This window comes from Antedon mediterranea, chromosome 8 (genome assembly GCF_964355755.1).
Source record: "Antedon mediterranea chromosome 8, ecAntMedi1.1, whole genome shotgun sequence".
NCBI classification, from domain to species: domain Eukaryota; kingdom Metazoa; phylum Echinodermata; class Crinoidea; order Comatulida; family Antedonidae; genus Antedon; species Antedon mediterranea.
The window spans coordinates 10,392,131-10,416,218 of NC_092677.1; the positions used below are offsets into that span (position 1 = coordinate 10,392,131).

A 24,088-nucleotide genomic window follows, 5' to 3' on the forward strand; every position below is an offset into this window, starting at 1 on the left:
CATTCATGTTGACACGCCGGTGAACGTATGACGTATTTTACCTTCGTAATCTGTAGTGCTACTCCACTGGGCCGGTGGTACTGGCTTAGGCCAAGCTATGTATTAAGGGGACAGGTACTGGGTCACAAAAGTTTCCCTTTAATATTGGTTCTAATGCATTTAAGATATTGTATAATATAAAATAGACAGTATACAGCTCTCTTTGGAAATGATTAATACCAAAGGGCTTAGTAGTAATTTCCTAGGGTTTTAATGTTCAAGATATCTAGTGTGATTATGTTTGCTTGCAGGCATTATAACTGTGGAACATGATACGTATTGCCACATAAACGAACAAAAGTCTATTATTATATTGGCCTAGTAATTTGCCTTTACTTACACAATTAGCCTTTGAAAGTAAATGGCTTAACCCAGATTGGTGTGCAATGATGGCGTAATTAGGTCATAGTAATTAGAACACGATTAGTGAAATACTATTAGTAACTGTAGTATCTTGAACCAAGCCTAGACCGTCTCGTGTCTACACAAAATATTGATTGTACGGTATACCATTTACAATATTGATTGTCTGGCTACCTATTACATTAGTAAGAAATTACATTAGAAATTTTAATTTCTTTTTGCAGTCTTAAATTTTCTAGTTTCACAATCTATATGTACTGTAGCTATTCCACTACAATGTCGCCTAAAAAAACAATTTTCATGTAAAAATAAAGTTTTTAAACATTATTTCATCCTTCTTTCTCCAACATGAGCCACTTTAGGACCACTGAACAGGGTTATTTTTAACAGCCTCATTTCTTACTTTCTCAAATCTAATTTTACAGGCATGACTGTGGTATCAGTACCTCAGTGAAAAGAAAAATTGACTGGCCAAAACGGGCCGTTTACTCTGAAAGTGTATATAGGCCTGTCCAACTGACCTACTAATACAAAGATCTGCTGTACGAGAATATAAAATGTCTCCTAACTGAGGCGATTAACACATTACAAAAACATACCATACTGTTTATTTCACAAGAGCTTATCATTTTCTGTCAGCTAATGTTTTACTGATGGTATTAAATGTTGTAAACATTATTGAAAGGAAAAAAAAGGGTATGTAAGGTAGTGATATCAATACTAATGTTGCACGCTACAGTTGAAAGATAATGCTATAATGACGCGGTAACAGATGTTGCGCATCCCAATAGAATAAGGGTTAACAAACTATTCAAACAGCTCGTTACCTCAACAGCGCAGGTCAATAATATAGTTTTGTCTAATACATAATCAATGATCATATTTATAATTATGTAAAATGCATAATAATTTGATAATAATGCTCCTTACAATCTACAGTACAGTTGACGAACTAAATGTGGTTGTAGGCACTTTGCTCAATTGTGTGTGTAGTCGGACATAATGTTAATATCATTAGGGAAATGCTGGACATGACGTTTAGTCGCACTATGACAAGCAACATTATGCGGACAATTTTAAAACTGATCGTTATATGGTTTATGTATTAATAGGTTCAGGCCCATAGCCAGTGGGGGTTTTTTATAGTTGGGGCGAACCCCCCTTCACAGCGAACCCCCCTTCACAGCGAACCCCCCTTAATCTACAGCGAACATGTCAACAATACACCGAAGTATCTAAATATTTGCATTAGTTGATTATAAAATAATTATTAGCATTTATACTGTAACAGAAGTACCTTTGCCTGGGACTTCTCCCTGACCTGATGTTCAAACATATTGAGTGTAAAAAAATATTATCCTCATTGTTAGTAGCGTGTGTTTAAACCGGTGGAAAAAGTATTGTAGGCTATGGCTGTTTGCTAGCGAGCTATGAAAGTGTCATTTCTGGCAAACTATGGTGCCATTTATCATAAATTTCCAGGCATCTAGGGATGTCATTTAACAAAATTCGCTCAGCTAAGTCATTATAGTTAAAATTAACATTACTTGGCTATCAGTATCAGTCTTAAGCGTGTTTCCCACTAGCGACGCAACGCAAGGACGTAACGCAACGCAAGTGAATTGACCAATCACAAGCGATGGCTTATTCGCTTGTGATTGCTAACTGTCTATAACTTCGCTTGTCATTGGTTAAAACGCTTGCGTTGCGTTTACGTCCTTGCGTTACGTTCTAGTGGGAATCAAGCTTCTCTCTTAGTCATAGAACGACAAGACCATGAAAAGTAATAATTATGAAAAGACATGAAAATTTTACTCCTTATGTCTACACAAAATATAAATGGCAATTATCATATTGACGCTCGGAGCATTCAGCGATTACCCATCATGCTGTGTCTAGACAGATCGTACATTTATTGATTTTTCTTGATCTATAAAAACTTGGTTCATGGGCAGGTCATAAATGTGAAAATTTGTATAGAATACAGCTGTTTTCTAAATTACAAAATAATATGAAAATTATTAATTAATTTATTAATTTGTGATGTACCATATTAATTTCACAGATGTATTGTTCCCCACCCACTTTGAAGATTAATAAAATCAGACTTTAAATAGGCCATTTTGTAGGTGTAATCAAGTTTTATCAATCAATCAACTTACTAAAAATAAGGAAAAATTTTACCTTGATTTTTGTACAAATTAAAAACTGATAAAAATAAATAATATTCAAAATAAAATAACTTAATAAGTTAATAACTAAAAGAAAGACATTATTCTATATATATAATAGTTTTAGAAAGAGCCTTAGGACATACAGTAGATGTTAATTATCCAGTACATTATAATTGATTTGATTCATTATGTAACTGTTAAAACAGACTGCTAAATAATACAGCAGCTTTACGTTTCATTTAACAACATAACTAGGTTGGGGTCAATTAAATAAAAATAATTAATATTAATAAACCCATTATGTCTATGGATGATCCCGACAAAATCAATTGTCATTTTACCAGACCACAAGGTCAAATAAATAGTACAGTAAATGATGCTGATAAATTCTGTTCTTTTCAAATTATGTATTTAGGTTAGAAATTAGGTTGTGTAGTCAATCATTATTAAAATAATATTTCCACATAATTATGGTAAGTACACCATAATCAAAATAAGTAGTCCTAATTTGATTGATAAAAAGTAAAATTATACGGTCTGATAAAAAACAACTATTACTAAAGCCTAATGGTAGAGTCTATTATGGGACGCTTTGTTTCCTATCCTGGGTGGGTAGCTTAAGGTCTGTCTACACAAGTAAGTGTGATGTGCCCAAATATGGTAGCGATATGTCCAAACATGGTAGTGCTATGACATCAACGTGTCCATATGGGCACATCACATTTTGTTGTCACAAAGTTTGATAGTGTAGACAGAGCTTTATGTCAGTTTCTAGTTAAATACACTACCAAACTGCCGCCCATAAACATACAGGTGAAATGAATTTAATAATATATTTTTGTATATTGTTGATGTTTAATTTCAAATTTCAATTTCCACAATATAATAACATACATACAGGATAATAAATGCAATGTACTGTAATAATCATGTAGGTAGAGAGTCATATAAGTCAGAACGATTTTAAGTTTGACCCACCCCAAGATGTAACATTAAATACGAATACGAAAAAAAAAGAAAAAAAGATATACATAAACTAATAATAAATAAAGAAAACAAAGCTACAATTTCTATTTAAACCATATTATCCGATCTTAACTGGTCTTATAAAATATATATATTTAACGTTCATCATATCTTGGAGGTAAATAGTTCTTGTACTTAAATTTAGAAGTTGTAGATGCATTTTTAATATCTACATGGATTGAATTCCATAACTTTATATGTTCGACCCTTTTGTTTCCTCCTATATTCATTGCATTTTATCTTTAACTGTTTTTATGATGCTGAAATAAATCCAATCAACCAAATGAAATGAATACACCTTGTTTGACTCATGCAAAAACTACATTGCATTCAAACAATATAATCTGTATGCCTTTAAAATACTCCCAATATTTACACTATAAAACTCTTAGATCTCTGTGATAAGAGCAGCTTAATTCCCATTGAGTAAGGCCTAAAATGGGTTACTGTAAGTATGACTAGTGCAAATAAAAAAAGGCTGTGTTCTGGTGTACTGTACGCAAACATAGACAGAGACTGTAGCCATATCATTGATATAGCTTTATGGTCTATCGAGTTATATAATTTTATTGGGATTAAAAAGGCAGCAATGGAGGGGTATGCTCACGCCTTAATAACAGTCAATATGAAAATATGAACTACTTTTTGAAAGTAATAATAACAATATCATGTATCTTATTAGTAAAAAGGTTCATCTGGATCACTGTATAGTATTTTAAGTAAATTTTCTTTTGGATGATCCAAAGTCGAATAAAATTCGTAAACTTACGTTTTTTACTCTAGCTTTCGCTGGTCAACGGCGCAGCTTAATCATGAGTGAGTCTCTGTGACTTTGACTTGTTACCATTAGATCTCGTATATGGTATAGCGCCATCTATAGATCGTTCAGGTTTTCCCAAATGGGATTGTCGGGGCCTCCTCTTTAGTAAGTTGTTGTACAATTTTGGGAGTTCCAAATATCATGTATCATTGTTTATTGTGAGCACTCCCTAGTTTAAAAAATCCTGGATCCACCCCTGTAAACCTACCAAAAATCTTCTAATAGTAACCCACACTCTAATAGTAACCCCCTTTTAATATAGTAACCCACACTCTAATAGTAACCCACACTCTAATAGTAACCCCCTTCTAATAGTAACCCACACTTTAATAGTAACCCCCCCTTCTAATAGTAACAATCTATAATAATAACCCACTACTCTAATAGTAACCCATTGGAGTTACTATTAGAGTCACAAAAAACTTATGATGCAGCCGTATCTTGAAAATAACGAGATGATGCATGTTGATCTCGGAAGGGGGGAGGATTAAGTGTTTTTGAGTTTATAAAATCAAGTTAAGTTCAACCAAATTTGTTTATTCGTACTGTTTTATTATTTTGTTATGAGTTGCTGACCGGAAAAGTTGGGGGTGGGTTACAATTTCAAGGTGCCTAATTTAGGATTAGTAATAGTAACCCACTACTCTAACAACCAAGGGTTACAATTAGCAGTACGGTACACATCTAGTCTGTAGGCCTGTTGTTAGTGTCTATATTTTGTGTACAGTAGAACCTCTTCTATTTGACACCCTATTCAAGGGACATGTGACACTTCTATTCTTTAACTTGATAAAAGTAAAACATATATTCATATATGATTATAACAATTTGTAAAACCATATTATGTTTAATTAAATTATTCAGTTAAAATACGTTTTGACTGCTACAACCGTCTCCTACTAGAGAAACAGCAAGACCTTCTTAACTTTTCTTTAGGAGAACACATGGTGTACAGCAAAGCCGACTTTATTCAAACAAAGGCAACATAAGAGTAAGACTATCCTGGTAACTACTAATGTAAATTACTGTGTTAGTTGTCTTTGAATTATTTTTATTATATTGTTAATGTTTCTCTACTGAACCACTTTGGAAATCAATGCTTTAGCACTGAAAATGTCATTCAGTAGAAAGACAGAATAAATAAATAAATAAACTATATACATAAAATAAATATTACCTACCACCACCACCACCACCCCATAAAAGAAAATGGTTATTGACGATAGTCAAACTCAAAATAATATCGCTGCTTTTCGAGTGATATAAGCGAAATGTTATTTTTGTCAGACAAAACTTGTTTATTCAGACCGGTCTGTTGAGTCTAAATCGATCCAACATTCATGTGCACAGAAATTATCTAAATTGACCTTTTGAAGCCCTGTGACATAACATATAGATCGACCAATCAGATATGATGGGGCTTTAATGGACAAGGACAATGCTATGTTGAACATGAGTTTGGCAATGAAACAAGTCTTGTTTTCACCGGAAAGCAACATAATGTGCCTGTAAGTAACAGTTTCGAAGAATAACAGATTCTTAGATAACCGATTAATGTAGTTCATATTGAAATAAGTAAACAAACAAAGTGATTAAAAAACGATGTTCAAAATATTTTCTTCCATGAAAAGTGGTCTTAGCAAATATTTAAAAAATTAGGTTAGTATTTTGTTTACTTTGTCAACAAATTATGTTGTTATTTATGATATAATTTATTTATTTTAAAGCACATTTGTTTTCAGACAACTATAAATTACAAAATCGTAGTACAGTACTCTATCTATAAATCTAATTCTAATGGACATATTCATATTTCCAAATTTAGACAACCTTAAAATTCCTTATATTAAGTGAACACCACTTTAAGGAAATCCCCCCAAATTTGTATACTATTGACTTAAGTAAAATATTAATATTTGATAAGAAATATCTTTTTTAAATGCAATTGGTGAATATACCATTAGCAACCGTACTGTTAGGCCCTATTCTTATTTTTCAGCGAATTTCAACCATAAAATCTGCTTTCTTTGTTCATATTTTAAATTGTAGCCTGTCTTTGTATATATAAAAAAAAGTGTAGCCTACTGTATGTCAAATGATTTTAGAATCACAAAATAAAAAAAAAATAGAAAAATAGAATACTATTTTAGACATGAAGACTGCAATTCTTATAGCACTGTCTACTGTCTCATAATAATATCTAGAATGACATATCAATTAAGACAATTAGTAATGACTAATGGCTAAAAATAACAATAGAAAAGTCTGACGGCCAGTTACAGCACGTTCCATGTACTGTCAGTCACTGGAACTTGATTCTAGATTATTGCTATGGTAACGTGTCAATAGTTTATTAATATCTGTATGTCCACTTACATAACACGAAATACAATCATTAAATTTATTTAGAAATTCAAACATTGTTTATTTTTCTTAGTATTATTAAATTACAAGATTATTTCGCGAGATTCAGCCATGGTTTACAAAACAACAAATCTATAAAAGTCTGAAATCTAAGAAATTACTTAATTGCACCCAAAGTAATTTGACCAATCACAAGCCATTCCTTTTGATATTTACTTGTGGTCATAATTGCATTGTATAGTATACTCATTGTGTCCTAGCTAATTGCCCCAAAATGAGGAATTTACTAATTAAGGGTGTGGACAAATTAACTTTAAAAATAAAGGTTTAAAAAAAAAAGACATTTACAACAAATTTTGAATGAAAAAATTCAATCATTCAAGATAAAACGAGATTTAAAATTCAAACATTTATTTGCCCCAAAATGTTGCAAAATAAACAATGAATTTACTTTTAAAAATTAAGGTTGTGGAAAAATTAACTTTAAAAGAGTCAAAAAAGGGTATTAACAAACAATTTACAATAAAAAAACCCCATTTATTTCATCCTATAAGGGAAGTAGAGTTATAAATAAAATGTTATTTTTTAGTTGATTTCATTGGATTTTTACAGTTGGTGGGCTTGTCAGAGCTGGTTACGGAATGACTACTACCCCGCCAGGAAGTTAGCCACCAAGATGAAAACGACTAGAAAAAAAGGACTCCATATTTTAAACAGGTGCTACTATTTATATTAGAAATAAACCAGTCACGCAATACCCAATGTTTAAAAACAATATTTGTCCTAAACTATTAATAATTCATTTATTTATTATTAAACAAACTCTATTTTATTTAAATATTCTATATTTTTTAGGCTAGACAATAATTAAAAACGAAACTATTTTATTAATATTTCATGTTCAATGCGCATTAGTAAGGAACTTGGAGCAACCATTTGCATCACGTGCAGCTGACATTGCTCATACATGAATTATGCATGAATACTAAGCACTATTGAACGTTTGCTCGTTCTATGCTGAACAACAATCGTGTTGAAACTCGGCCGTCAACAGGGAGTGTCTAAAAATACTTAGATTTCAAAACACTCTTAAAAACCCAAATTTCTTTCTGTTTTTTCTCTTTTTTAGCGCTTTGAGACAATCTTTTGTTGTATAAGCGCTATATAAATCCAACAAAATTACATTACATATAGCGATGTTGGTAGAACTAGAAAAATCTTTGTATATTTATTAAATTATACATAATAATAATAATACATAATATAAAGAAAATGACATTTTCATGTATTTTAATTTTAATTTTATTTTAGAATGTTAATACCACATTACAAAATTTACCTACAACTGGTAAAATCTTCATATCTTTATTAAATTATATGTAATGTAAAGAAAATGACCTTCATTTTCAGGCATTTAAATTTGTATATTAGAATTTTTCTGTCATTTTATTTTAGAATGTTGATACTACATTAGCTATTCCTTTATAGTTTTATTATTTATTTATAAACTTTATTATTTGTTATCATTTAATATTACACCAGGTATTAATTGATGTAATGGCGTTACCATCTCTAATTTTTCCACCAGAATTTGTTTGAATATTATTATACTATATAGTACAATTGCGATTAATAAATATTATTTGATTGTCTGGAAGCCATAGAAAATTATATTAAAGTATTAAACAGAAATTAAATCTACAATAAACCGAAAATCCTATATTACTAAATAGCGTTTTTAGTCTAAATTCACTCAAATATATTGAACAAACTTCTTTCCACTTGGATTTTACATTAGTTCATACTTAAGAAAAACATGAATTCATTATATTACTATTCTGAATAAGTAATGCACTTAAAAACCAAAGGTAATTACTTAGTTTGTTATTAGAACAGGAGGCTAGTCTTTTAATTTCTTTTTTATGACGAGACCATCCCCTAATTCTGCTGTCTAGACTGTTGTCTAGTTACCAAGGGCATACAGGGATCACCTTAACAACTCATCAATATACTCTAGCCTGGAGATACTTTTTAGCCATTAATTCCTCTATGTTTTAATGAAGTTTCTTTTGCATATTAAATCCTTTTTTCTGACATGATAATGAACAAATGGTACTGTCTGACTATTATTAAACTGATATTTTATCCCTTACGAAAAAAGTAGAATTGTTTATAAAGTAATAAGAAAACAAAACTAGAAGTACTAGAATCCACTAATTATAAATAATAAACTTCCGTATAGAATTTCTATGAACATTGATTTCCATTTTGGTGATTAAATTGTGATTGAATCTTGACAATTAAAAAAAAATTGTTCACACTGCGATTACAAAATATTCGAATAGTGCTATGACGACGAAAGTTATACCGATGTGTAACATCTGAAAATCATCTTCCACTATACTCTATAAATAGTACAAAAATATTGCAAAATAATTATTATATACAAATATGAATGTTGATGCAACTAACAGGACCAATTTCCTTATACGCCATTTTGAAGCTAGCCATTCATGTGCGCGAATTAATTCCGGTTTGAGCTCAAACGTTCCAATCATGTTTCACGCCCCTGGATAATCATGAACGATTCATTTTCAAGCAAATTCTCGTCGAGTATTTTTTTTCCAAATGTGATAAACGAGAATTGATATATCTAGAAGAATCTATCACGAAGCAGTACCATACCATGACCTTCTGCAAATTTATATAATAACATTAAAACATGGAAAAGCGATTATACAATATGCTGTGCCTATGACTTACACACCCACTGTGATGATAATAATAATTGTACTGTACTATAGTACGGGATCCATATTACTAAATATGATTGAAAAATGGAAATACTATAGTACCCCTTTTACACTATCACCGTAACAGCGGTGTAACCCCGCAGTTGTTAGTACACCGGGCCGTTAAACGCCAGTGTTGTGGTTTTTATTGACTGGTGTAAATGAGAAAATCCAACCACCCCAGTGTGCTCTCCCCGGGGTGAAATGAAGCTGAATGTATTCCGGTGTACCTTCTCCGGTGTACAGTAGTCGAATCTACACCGGAGACACGAAGTGTAAACGGTTTTTGTGGTTCAAAACCGAGCTGTTGTTAAAGGTCATTGACGTGAAAATGTAATATGTTGTCACAGAAATACAATATATTATGCAAACAAAATAGTTTTTTTTGCTTAAAATACACCTTTTTTGCTTAGAACAATAATTGTACAATATAATGTGCTGTTCGTTATTTTCTTTTAAAGGCACAAACACATTTGTGACTTTTCTTTTCTGCTGAAAATATTGAAATTGTTCGTGTGCATTCTACCTTACCAGAAAGCCTAAAATAATTTGATATTGGTGTAACCCTGGCCGATTCTATGTAGGCCTAATTATTGAAAAAAGGAAAATATATAATACTGACGTCTCAATTGATGAAAATGATATCTTTTTTAGGAACTGAAAAAGTACCATATAATAATGTTCCTTCATTGATACATTGTTATGCTAATTAACAAATACATTTTTTATTTTAAATACTTACCGTACCCTACCCTATTTGTACGCCAACCTAACAATTTAAGGCCTATTTAATGTACGTACAGTCTACAAGGCGGAAATGCAGTCATTTTAAAAAGAAAAATAATTGTTAGGCCCTAATTTTTAAAATAATAAATGATAATCGTAATAGCCACAAAGAAAATATAACACTGGACTACATTCAAAATTAAATAAATTGTGTGTAAATTCGGATTATTATGTTTTTATATGAGATTTGTCGATATGTTCCAGTGTTTAAACGTTTAAACCATAGTCAGTTAAGTTCCATGTGTGCGCTTGCAATAGTGATTTGATTGACAGCACCGGGGTGATCGATGTAGTGTAAATGGGCGCAACTCGAGTTCATCTCGCAGTTTTTTTGGCTAGTGTAAATGGAAATTGCCTCCGTGTTCAACTCGTGTTCCTCTCTCAGTCGATAGTGTAAAAAGGGTATAGGACTACAGCAATACTCTACTTTTTCTACTATACTTTTGCCCAAAAACTATTTCATTACTAAACAACACAACCGTATATGCTTACTGTAAGGCAATGAATTTATTAAATTGTATTGTAAAATAGAAGACTAAAATATAACTGTATTATGTAAAAATTACTACTGTAATATAAAATGTTTCAATAATTATTAAATTATAAATAGATACAATTCTCACTATTATAAAAGGTATTCATCAAAGTGAAAATAAAAGAAAAAGTATGGTAAAAATATCTAAACTAGGTATTTTTGTCCATAAAAATTTATATTATAATCGCGTGCTAACAGAAAACTAGCTAGTACAGTAGCAAAAGAAAAAAAAAATGTCTAAAGCCAAGCCAAGACAGGCAAATGCTGCGGAAGGAAATTGCAGTTGACACGGTACGGTGTATAAAGCAAACAAGTTGTTATTGCTGGATTTCAAAATAAATTTCATCTTTTAAATGTACTGTAAAAAATTAATCTTGATAGTCAATTTTGAGACAAAAATAAAAGTAATGATTTGTTTTTTTTCTTTTGTTTGATAAAAATATTTAGCAAACTTGCAGGCAAATAAAACATAACCACAAACTTAATAAATCAATCATTTTTACATTGAAAAGTAAAGACAACAAAATCTTCATCGTAAACATTCAAGGAAAGCAAAAATGACTATATTAAAATAGTTGTGGTTTGCTTTTAGTATAGGCTTAGTAGGACAATAAATGTAAGGACTGCAAATTGTTATATGAACACTGTTTAGTATTTAGTTTTAGTGTAAAAATACTGTTTATCCGATCTGTATTTGAAATTAGTTAGATAGTAGTTCTGGGCTGTGGTAGCCAGTGTCGCCCATCGTTGTATCTTAATAAAAGTTAAGTTTATAAGAACTACCACCCAGCCTAATATTTCAGAAGCCTTTAAAATCTACGTGTCTATCTACTACGAACTCTCCTAAAATACCTCTGGCTAGGGCTAAGCCAAAATCTCAATTTTAGGAAAGATTTAGTCCGCTTTCAATTGAGTTGAAAGTACAGAACTATAAAGCTCTTCTTACCAATCTAGTATGACGCATGCATGGAAAAAAAGATTAATTCTTCCAAAACCATTAAGTTATTTCACAGATTTCGGCGACTAGTATAACTACTCTATGTGACTATAGTTATTAGTTTAAAATGTAGATATATTTTTCAAAAATAAAATCATTAGTGTCTCAGAATTATTGGCTTTAAAGTGAAGATTCGCAAAGACCGATTGTCAAAACAAATTGCTTTTTTTCTACCTCAAATCCAGCTTTGAGCATAAAAACATGATGTTGGATTTAATAGATTATCATTCTATTAATAAGAAAGAGAGAACTTAGACACTTGCTGTGTTTGTAGTCTTGTAGATACACAAAAAAGGAGGCGAGTTAATCGTAGAAAGACCAAAGGAAGGCGAGTTAATCTCCTATTACATATACTCCAAAGAAATGAGCATAAACAGGCTACTGTGGTGATTGTTACTGCACACTGTAGCACTATAATACTGTACAGTACAATGTCTACACAAAATATTTTATTCTATTCATTGAATTGTTGAAGTGATTGTATTGATTGCAACACATGTTATTACCTGTACAGTATGAAAAGAGTTACAATATAAAATCACTGTTCGCAACGGACACCATGTTTAAAAACACGTTCCCATTTTTAAATCTAAATTTAAGGTCGCAAACTGCATTTTATGTTAAAATTAGAAACCACATGGACATATTTCTATTACTTTTTTCGTCTTTAAATGGTTAAAATGTGAAAAAATAAGTTGATGCTACTCTGTTCCCTAGTTAAGTGGCCCGCTAAACACCAACAGGCAGACTGATATTTTTGTTTTGCTTCCACTTTCGATCGATCATCATAAGAAGAGATTGGGGAACAAACACTAAAAACAGTGATAGTTGTTTTGCTAATGTTGATGGTCTCAACGAGAGGCACTTAATTCTATTAAATGAAAATAAATGCCAAACAAAAACTACTGTACAACTAAAATATTGCCAGCAAGTACCCGCAGTTTTTAATTCTCTCCACTATTCATACCATTCTTGATACAGTCTAAAATACTGTAGTGTTTTAATATTCTTTATTAAAACCACATCACAGCTAATGTTCAATTACCGTACTGACGCGGGTATAAGCCCACCCCCCTCGAACATGAAATCACGTCAAGTTTGGGGGGGTGGGCTTATACCCGAGGATCCAAAAATGCAGATCGTCAAAAACAGCACATGTACACTGTGTATTCCACCATGCGAGCGAGCGCCCTCACGTGTACGACGTTGCCTCTAAATACACGAGGTGTAGAGTGTCGGAAAATTAGTTCGTGTAATTTATCGTAGAATATCTTATTTTAAACATCAATTTAACAAGAATTTATCAAGCAGAAAAGCAAGTATACAATGTTCGTTAAATAGAAATGTACCAAAGAAATTTAATAAGCTTGTTTATGGCAGCCGATACCAAATAGTGGTTTTCCGTTTTGGCGACTTGTAAGTTGTAGCGTCGTGTGTGAAGCGATCTTCGACCGCGATGGAGTGTAAACAAAACAGGACCGCTAGGCCTCATATGGCCTAGCGTATATTAGCCTAGCTTGGTTATGATCAAAGGTAGGTATATTCGGTGTATGGACGTCGCCAAATGCAAAATAATGTATTACGACACACACTGTAGATCTTCGAATTAATGGGTGGGCTTATACCCGAGTGCCTCATTTTTCATGAAAATTAGTCAAAAGTCGGGGGTGGGCTTATACCCGAGTATGGGCTTATACCCGCGTCAGTACGGTACTGTATGGTTCACCCAGTTGAATTTATAAGATACAAAATTAACATTAAAGATGTATTGTCCCCAAAACATGAAAAATGAAGATTTATAAAATCCGAATTTTAATAGGCCATTTTGTAGTTTAAGTAGAAAAAAAATGTTTTTGCTTAATAAAAAAATATACATCAACCAAAAACCTGTTAGCTAACAGCCAATTTGACAAATTTTGAGATACTGTAGATAGTTATGTATTTTATCCCTCTTGTAACCATGTTCTAATAGTAGTCTTTAAATATTGGATTTTTATCTGTTATATTTTCTGTATAGTGTGTGTAATTAGGCATCAAGGAAAACAAATTTCATGTTCGCCTTGTTGTGGTCATGACAATACAGATTTATCTTATCTTGGTCAAAGTGGATACCTATTAATGTAACATTAAAATGGCATATTAAACATTTTTTTTTTCAGGGGGAAATATATCTTTTTTTAAACAAATGGTATATCTGGTTTAGAAAAACCAAGACAAATATTGACAAAAGTTAGTAATAAAAGGTTCCATTACTCTATGAACCCTCTGAATACAGTACTACTGGCAGTAAAACCAAGGTGCACTAGGGTGGCCTAATATAGGTCAGATGGTCAAATAAGAACTCTCAATTACCACTGGAGATAGCAAGATGCCAGAGGGTATAGACTTGGCCTGTGGTCTAGACCACAAAATACCAGCAAGGCTCAGAACCACCCAAAGGTCAAGTACTGTAAGAAAGTATGTCATTGTCAGTAAACACCAGATAAGGAGTAGTATTTTCATTTTAATAGACTTTTGGAGAAAAAAAGTATTCATCACCCAAAAAATATAGATACATGCACAGAGCACAACATTAAACTGTTTTTTTTTAAAACAATGAATTCATCTATTAGGAATACATTTAAAGCATATTAAAAACAAGAAATATTTCTTACAAAAAACGCTGCTCGCTTATTGACGTAACAGTTTTAAAGATATATTGTCCCTCTGAAAAATATTTTTTATTTCAAATTTGTTTTTGAATGTGTCATTTTATTGTCACATAATAGTTATTTTACCTGAAAAAATGTAATTAAAAGCAAAAAATACTTCAATTGTCTGTCAGACAATGTGGTTTTTGAGTTATAATAATTAAACGTTTCTTTTCTCTTTTTATAATGTGAATTTTGTTACAGAAGTGAAGAACTTTGATATGAAACAGACTCAATTTAGTTTATTTTATTGCTAAGGTCAAGTCTGGGGGTCACTTCATCACGCCTTAGGTACTTCAAGTGTGAAGTATCATATTACAAACAAAAACTTTCATGGACTGTTTTGATAATAATTCAATGGTTATCTGACAGCGAAATACAGTATTGTCATGGAACTCATAAATACCAGAAATGCAGCTGGTACCTGTAAATTATAGTCAAGTTTCCATTTTAGCAAAAATGTCAAAGTGTAGTACTATAACTGCTGCTTGATTTCATCTAATAAATGAGTCATCTCGTGTGACGTAGCGGGCTAGAGCAGCAGCGTGATAACTATAGTTTCTATAATTTATTAGTACCCTAAATACCGATTATTATTAAAAATCTCGTATTTTATAATTAAATTAAACTCTGTAGGGAAATCATTTTCTTGCCTTCATTACATTTAAATAGTCAATTAAGACAATCATGGAGAAATTTTCTCCATGAGACAATTAAGGTTAATAATATTAAAGTACAGCAAACAACACTTTTATCAGTCTTGGTGTCACAAAGTTAATTATGCGATGCATAGCATACAATCAGTGTTGTAGAAATCTATTCAGGTCAATTAAGCAAGATACCAAATCCTAGATGTAGCTAATCTTAATACAAATGTACTAACTAAATGTCAATTCAGATAGTAGACGCTGATTTGTCTTGTTTTAGGATTTAATGGTTAGGCCTAGCCTACGCTAGTAAACAAATGTTGATTTTATTTTTATTTCCTACACCATTTTGATTATATTGGTTGGACCCAATTTACTTCGGTAAATCTTGTTGGCAAAACCAGTTTTGTGAGAACACTGACAAAATATACCATCTTCCAATTACTTAAAAACAAAGATAAACGATATTTCTACTAAAAATTCCTTCTTTATTTACATCATTCAAATAGCATGAATTCAACAAAGCAATAACAACTGGCTAAATACATACTGAAAAGAAAATTTATGTTCTTAGCTTGCTAGTATGAAACTCAACAAAGGTTAAAGGTTAATGCTATACATCTATTTTTATATTTTACCTTTGAACCTTGATCCCTATTCAATTGGCTATACTGCATAACGCTATTAACTATATAGTGTATATTATTAGATGTGGAACTCTTTTAGATAATATAGATCTATCTAAATTTATTAAACTAAAGTAAATACAGTCTTCAAACAAAGACATGTTTTAAGCTCTGTTTACATTATGTACACCATTTAATTTTACAAATTTTTTTAAAGCTGTGTCTACACTATCAAACTAGTTTGACAAAAAAGTGTGATGTGACCAAATTATGGCAGTGATATGCTCAAACATGGTAGTGTCCATATATGGGCACATCACATTTTTTGTCGCATAACGTTTGATAGTGTAGATAGAGCTTTACACAGTGTAGCATAGTCTCAATCAATGAACAGTACTGGACAGTCTAGTCCCCATAAATAATTGTATGATAAAATGCTGCTATACCATATTTCTTCTACATGATGTATTTTTATACCATTTCATATAGTATTTTTATATTTGAATTTCTTAGTTTGGACTGTCAGGCCTGCAGGCTATAGTATAATAATTGAGTTAACTTTTGGCGTCCATAGTCAACAATGAAATTCATCTTTTTAATTTTAATTGTTATCTATATTTTTTGTCTGTATATTGTTATGGCTTAATAAATGAATGAATAGATTTTCTTATTTTTGTTTACACACAGAAAGCTGTTAATAACTGTTGCCTATAGCCCGCAAACGGACTATATTGAGGCTGGCATCTGGGAAGATTGAGCAGCTTTGCTACAGTACACTTTTAGAATAGATAGCATTCAAACCAAGCTTGCAACTCATTACCAATTATATGCTACCCTATCAGATAGCAGGCTTTAGTAATGTATAAAAAGCATATTATTGAAGTGCAGCTACAGTAGTTTCAACAAGCTACAGACTTTAGGCCAAAAGCTTCAACAATCATGCTGTTTGTGTTACTGACAATGGGCAGAAAGAACTTCTGTTGACCAAGAAATGCCAAATCCTTGAGAATGGTCATTGATAAATAACAAGTTCATGTCTAGACTAACATTATATAATTGCAGTGACCTTTTAATAGATGATGGTTTGCTAGCTGGATCACTGTTATAGACATGCTGGAGGAATAAAGTAATTATTTAAGTAAGACATGCGCCTGGTGGAAAAACCAGAAGACTATGGTCTTACATCTTGCAGCCAGTCTGGTCTCTCTCCAGTTATCAGATGTAGTTGCCTATATAAAATTAAGATGATTGTGTTTGTTGAGCCAAAGATTAACTCTAGGGCATAATTTCACCAGTGTACTGTACGATAGCAAAACGCTATACAAAACTAACCTTACTGCTACACATTATAAAATTGTATGTAAAGCAAAAAACACCTATAAAATACAAAACTATGTTGTCCTAGATTTTAAAATAGAATTTTCCCCTGAAACTGTATTTTAAACTAAAGAAGAATTAATTATGTATGTTTTGTCTGTACATGTAAATCATAATGTTATATAACACTATACTATTTAATATTTTTTAGGTTTATTTATGATCATACAATGTTGATTTTAAATATTAAATTTGGTCATAAAATTTAATAGCTTTTTCAAAACAATTCAATTGTTCACAGTTCACAATAAAAATACAAAATTCTACATTTTACGATCTTAAACTGAATACAACTTTCAAAAAGGCACGACTATAATCGTCATCAAAGAGATAAAACATTATCTACATGATGTACATACACACATTAAAATGTGTTCTGTATGTTTTAATGGCCTCATGGTTGATTTAACATGCTTTTCCTACAAGTAAAACATGCTAGTTATTCAAACACAATGTTATATACCTCTTTTACCACTCTGCAGAACACGCTGATAAGCCTAGCTGTAAAAAGTACTGGGTCACAGACTGAATTGTTCCCTTGCAAAACAACTCTAGAGGCCACAACATGGAACAACTTTGATGGCCTAAAGAATGTCGAATTTTTTCTTTCATAGGAAGTAGTTGAGTTCTAAGTTCACCAGTGAATTTGAATAATTATTCGTATCTGACCAACAGTGGCAACATACTAACAAACGAAGATAATTTTATATTGCTTTGTGTAAGATATTAATAAAATTTACAGAAATTCAATTGTCAACCAATATATTTAATAATAATCATTGATATTTTCTAAATTAATACTATTTTTATGTGCCCCGGTACAAACTACAAGGTCAGTATAAGAATATAAGAATGCTATTGGTCAATCAGATTCATTTTTAGGGTTATTGTATAGTACTGTAGCAGAGAATGATTTAATAGAAACATGTTATAGAAACAGTAGAGAATTAGTATTATAAATAAATTATAAATAAACCATTCCTTTTGGATCCCTATTCAGGGGACACCTATAGGAAAATAAATATGTATATTATATTATACTAATAGTACTATAGAACTTTATGTGACAAAATGTGCCCATTATATCACTACCATGTTTGGGAAAATCACACTAGTTTGATAATGTAGAGAGCTTTAAAAAATATTTTTTGAAATGGTGTACATAGTGAATGCAGTAACACAAAGAAAAAAAACAACAAAAAAAAACAAAAGATTATTGTTTATTCAAATAAATGATTAATTTGAATATTTAATATAATATCAAAACTACAATGATATACATACCTGGAAATTGCCTTGAGAAAACAGAAGTAATGTACATCAACATAACTGAAAAAAAATATAGATTATAATATTTAATTTATCAATTCTGTTGTGTTGAATGCATGAGTGCATTTTAAAAGGGATGACAATGTGATGCTATCATGCTATTGGCAATACATTGTATAAAATATGTTTATTTTTTTTCTTTTGGGTATCATAAAATAGATTTACTGTTTTGCTACGTTTTGGCTACTACAGGGTTAGTATCTTCCAGTATAAAATACGGACATTTATTAATTGTATACATTAATTAAGATACATACAGTATTTAGCAACATAACATACTAGACATCTACAATATAGAAAGTAGCACTTTTATAACACTAACAGTAAAACCCCTATTGAAGGGACACCTTTTGGACACAAAAATGTGTCCTTTATAATATAGTGTCTCCCCTAAAATAGACATTTGGCCTCTTAGAGATGTCTCCTAAATTGCGGGCGGTTAGTAATATTGCTCTTGTTAACTTAAAAAAATAGGGAATTTTTAAGGTTTTTTTTTTACTGAAGGCCCTACAGTAATTATAAAGTACATAATATCGGTAGACAAACATTAATTCGACAAAATACATCCCCGATTAAGAATGGTATGGTCTATTTTTGGGAATGTACAGATAAATTGCTTTGTCTCCTTGGTCTACTGAAAACTCTACTAATTATTAATGTTTATAATACAGGATAAAGATGTTTGGAACGGTAACATACAGTAAAATATAAAGTACTGTTCTACTAAATCAAGGAAACATATTAATGTACAGTGATCCTGTAGTTAGAAAATATGAAATTTTCTATCAAATCAGTTAAATTATCGATTGATCACACTTTGAATACACAACACAAACTACAGTAGGTACCAATTTCTAAACATTAAATAGATTTCTAAATCTCATGAAGCATTGTCTCATGGCAAATGTAAATACCGACGGCTAGACGACAGGTGTATGCCGCCAAGTTAGTACACAGGGGGCGCCCTTTTTATTACACAATAGTTTGCTTTGGCTGCAAACAAATAACTTCACATTGCCCTTGTGTGTGATACACGATGACTCCCTATAAACATTCAATTTGAATTACAGAAAAATACACATACTGCACCTGTATGTTACAGTATAACAGTATACAGTGTTTGGTTAAATACTGTTAACATATTTCTTTCACTTGTTTGTTCAGAGAAAAATGTTTTGTATGGGTGTTTGTTGAGGTGAAAATAAGATGCAATACTTAACATTATTAAGATGTATTGTCCTCCAAAAATCTTTTTTTTTTTTAGTTTTAATAATAATATGTACCAGTATTTATTCATTTCCTTCACTTCACAAAAAAAAACAAAACAATACTTTTACTTTAAAATGTACAGGTACTTCTGGTTGACTATTTTTGTTCCGTTTACAGTAAATTTCTTATCTAAATTTTTGGCAAATGAATAACTGACTATGTGACATTATTAATATTAAATAATAAATTATAGCATCTTGACAAAATAATTTTTGTTTATATATAAATCCATTACTAAAAAAATAACAATGCTGTGGGTATCAGTTGCTGGATCTCAATGGAGATACAAAAAAAAAAGAAAAAAGCTAAATCGAAAAGATAAAGTAAAACAGCCCGAAAAGTTAGCAGAGCTTTTGGGCAACACTATATTTAAGCAAATTTTCCAAGGACAACCAAGCTAATTCATTCACTACTAATCCTGTCCATAAGACAAACATAACAAAATGCTCTATGTAAAGTCTTATTATATAACAAGTCTTTGTGAGTGGAGTTATACATTTTCATCAGAAAAAATCTCGACATATGACAGGACTTGAACCCAGGACCCTTGGATTAGTAACCACCGATCACAAAAAATATCTTTAAACTCAACGATGAGCTCTTTTAAAACCATTTAGGAACATCAATTCTTATGGCTGCCACGTGATGCATTATGGCCAGTCCATCTATATTTTCACTTTCATTTTTCAGATGGTCTACTGTAACCATCGAGGTATCTAACCACATACACAGACTATTGGCCTATATCACGGTAAGCCCTTCTTGCTGTGATGGTGATCCAAAAAGAGATTACATTATTAAAATTATTGCATGTACTGTACTGTCTATTTAATTTTGTGGAAGGTGGCAGAAGTTGTTCTTTACAGACCACATGGCTATTTTTACTAACCTCCCCACACATACCAATTTTAATGACTAAGTATTATAACATCATTTTACATGGAAATATCTACTTTAAATACAGCATAGGTTACTAATAAATGGCTATGTGCCTAAAGATCTAACTATAAGAAAATGCGCTATAACATATGTTAGTGCTATTACTGTACTATGTGCTTCTTACTTTTATTGAAAGTCTTTTTAAATACCAAATACTGAGATGTTCTTTACAAGGGATTAATTTTTCTTTTGTATGCACAGTAGATATTGAAGTAAAGATGAGGGTACACTAAAATACAACAATTGATTTTGAATATTAACTTTATAAATCCAAACGCAAATAACTGGGAAAAATGACAATGCTGTGGGTATCGGTGGCTGTGTCTCAATGGAGATACACAAAAAAAAGGCGAAAAGCTAAATCAAAACGATAAAGTAAAACAGCCACAAAAGTTAGCAGAGCTTTCGGGCAACACTAACCCTTCATTAGTATATAAATACAATATGAAACGGCATTGAATATTTTACAGCACTGTAAAAAAAACCAGGAAATTTGTCGAGCCTTTTCCTACAATACAAACTATTTTTATTTTATCTGCTGAGAACCAACCTATCTAAATGTGCTACAGTACCCTGCAAATGAAATACGGTGCCAAATAAATAAATAATTGTAATTCTGCCCTAAAAAAGTATTTGATGCCAAAAGAAAAATCAATACATATTTATATAGTGTATTGTATATTTTTGTATAGTTCTTAGTTTCTTTCATATTAGTTTAGTTTATGTTGATATGAGGGCCCCTTTATTGTCAGCAATGCTGTTTATGATTACCCTCTTTAAATAAGTTTTAATAAAAAAAACAACTGTATACAGATCACATCTTCATTGAATTTAATCTGAAAGTCCCGTCTCCATTTAATACTTTGTAACAATTGCCATGTGTTAGTAACTGTATCTATGGAACATTTATCATAATTCTTAAATATTTTTAAGGAATACCACCAATTTTTTTCATTAATGTTCCATTATTAAAGGATCCCTTTGACCTTTGTCAAATGTTAATGTTTTTCATACATGAATTAACTGACTCTGTACCCATATAATATAATATATAATACAGCGTTTGGAAAGTTCTATTCAAAGATATCAAGTAGGCGTTGTGAGTACTGCGGCCGTTGTGAATACTTCGCTACGAGTATTAGAAAATAAGCATCAACCTAGACAGAGAATTTTGATGACCTCATATCACTGCATGAAACATGTGACCTATTTTAACAGATTATAGTTACATCCTTTAACAAATCAGATGAGCTCCTACAGCTAATGCCTAGTATTACATTAGTAGATAAATCGCAACATTCCACGCGACCCACTTATTTTTTTTTTTAAGTGCCAGTCGCGCTTGCGCTAACTTAATGTTTTGTACAGTCGTCGTTTAAAATCGGTAATTGCATGTTTATAGCTACGATTTGTATCCGTACAGCGTGACCTCATTTGTATCTAGGCCGCGCACATACTGCGTAGACTACATTATGCAGCTAATGTACTAATGTATTAGAGCGGACAAGGCATGATCAACCATATCTCGGTATTGGTCAATCTCTTTAAGTTGACGGTGGTATTTCATTTACTTAATTTCATCATGCATACTTAGAAATCTTTAATGGCATTACAGAGAGACATAACAGTATACTCAACAGGTATTTTAGTCAGCAACTTTCTATTTCATAGAATTTCTACTTAAAATTGATAATAATTCTTAATTAAAACTGAAAAAAATATTGTACTGTATGTAACCTATTATTCTAAAAAATAAAGTACAGGAAAGAGAGTGCAGACTACACTTTTATATTCCATTTTAAATCAATGCTTTCACACTGGGTGAAAGATGAATATTAAGTTTGGGAAATGACCTTTAAACTGGGTGGCCCCACCTACCAGCATAACTACAATCACACCAGACCAAACCTTGTCTTTTGAAGATTATAGGTATGCTACAAATTGCACTCCTCAATACATTCAGGGATGCTGTACAGTAGGTGTGCTGTATTGTATTTTGGTGTGTAGAAGTTTACCAAATTTAAGCGTGTTGTAAATCGCACTCCTCAAGGGCAGTTTAGGAGTGCGTTAGGTGAGTGATCGCACTCACTTGCTTTAATTTTAAAAGACAAGGCCTGCACTACTGTATTCTATGTACAGTACTTATGTACTACAAACTACAATTAAAATTGATATTATTATTAATTATAAGCAATCTCCACACAAAAAAAAAAACAAAAAAAAGCTAATGATTATTAATAATAAATCAATACAGTAATGATGCCATATTTAGCACTGGCAGTTTACCATTACAAAGTAAAAATATATGCTACTGTGATGATGGGTTAACTTACATTAACATTTAAATAACAACGTCTGCTTGCACTGAAAAGATTTAGTGCCTGTTCAGTGTTAAACTATTCTGAAGCTATGCATACAGTATAGGTTTTTACACACTATTAAAGTGTGCTGACCTGATGTGTTGTCCTATTATAATACTGTATATAATATGGTTGAGTAGTTTAATTTCAATACCTTGTATTATACTATATTCAATTTTTTTTTATTTGTTTGTTTTGGGTAAAAATAGAAATTGTACTGTACACCTAACAGTAGCATGGAAGTGCTGCTAAATGTTGATACTACAGTTGTACTACTAATCTTTCATTAGCGTAAACTGGATAACAATAAATATCAACAACAAACAGTACAGTACAATGTGTTGAAACTAAATGTTTCACTAGTTACCATACTGTAGTACTGTAGTAACATAACTTATGTAACCAAGTAAAATGGTAAACCAATAATTAACTTAACAGATTTGAGTTTTTACCAGACATTACACAAGAATATAAAACTACCTTATTGCTACAGGCTATTCATTTTTAAAATGGTTTGGCAAAAATACAGTATAGTATATAACTATATTTCCATTAACTTTTTAATTTTAAAACCATTTTGTTCCCTGGAATATCAAATAATAGGGCCCTTTCTATTGATTATAATTTAACAGATATTTACTGTAGGAAATTGCATAAAGGTTAATAAAGCTGTCCGTCATATTGGTAGTGAATACAATTGGTACCAGGAAAAAAACATTTTGTGGTTAAATGAAAATGCCAAAAATGTACTAAAATCCTTAAAAATATGTCAAATTTAACAATTCACCCTATAGTATTTAAAGGTCAAATAAAGGCTATACAATAGAAATAATAGTTAATTATTAATTTTATCTAATTATCATCACATTATACCAGATTAATTGACGATGTTATGTTATATCATTAAATAGTGCTTAGCCATAATCAATTATTTTTTAACAGCGGTGGAAACAAA

General features: G+C 31.3%; 2 protein-coding genes across 3 annotated transcripts in view; one reads left to right on the top strand and one right to left on the bottom strand.

Moving 5' to 3' along the window:
• The window catches only part of LOC140056111 (uncharacterized), a 48,165-nt gene that overhangs the window by 22,422 nt on the left and 1,655 nt on the right, over positions 1-24,088 (bottom strand). Inside the window, exon 2 of the mRNA XM_072101367.1 lies at positions 18,521-18,565. Coding sequence (XP_071957468.1) covers positions 18,521-18,565 — 45 coding nt within the window. The remainder of the gene's footprint in view (positions 1-18,520; positions 18,566-24,088) is intronic.
• LOC140056112 (ciliary microtubule inner protein 1-like) overlaps positions 5,825-24,088 on the top strand; it is a 30,350-nt gene continuing 12,086 nt past the window's right edge. Inside the window, exons 1-2 of one of the 2 annotated variants that reach the window (XM_072101368.1) lie at positions 5,833-5,930; positions 7,399-7,503. In XM_072101368.1, coding sequence (XP_071957469.1) covers positions 5,848-5,930; positions 7,399-7,503 — 188 coding nt within the window. In that variant the 5' untranslated portion in view covers positions 5,833-5,847. Of the gene's footprint in view, positions 5,931-7,398; positions 7,504-24,088 lie in introns of both variants that reach the window. The other variant, XM_072101369.1, reaches the window with a different exon arrangement.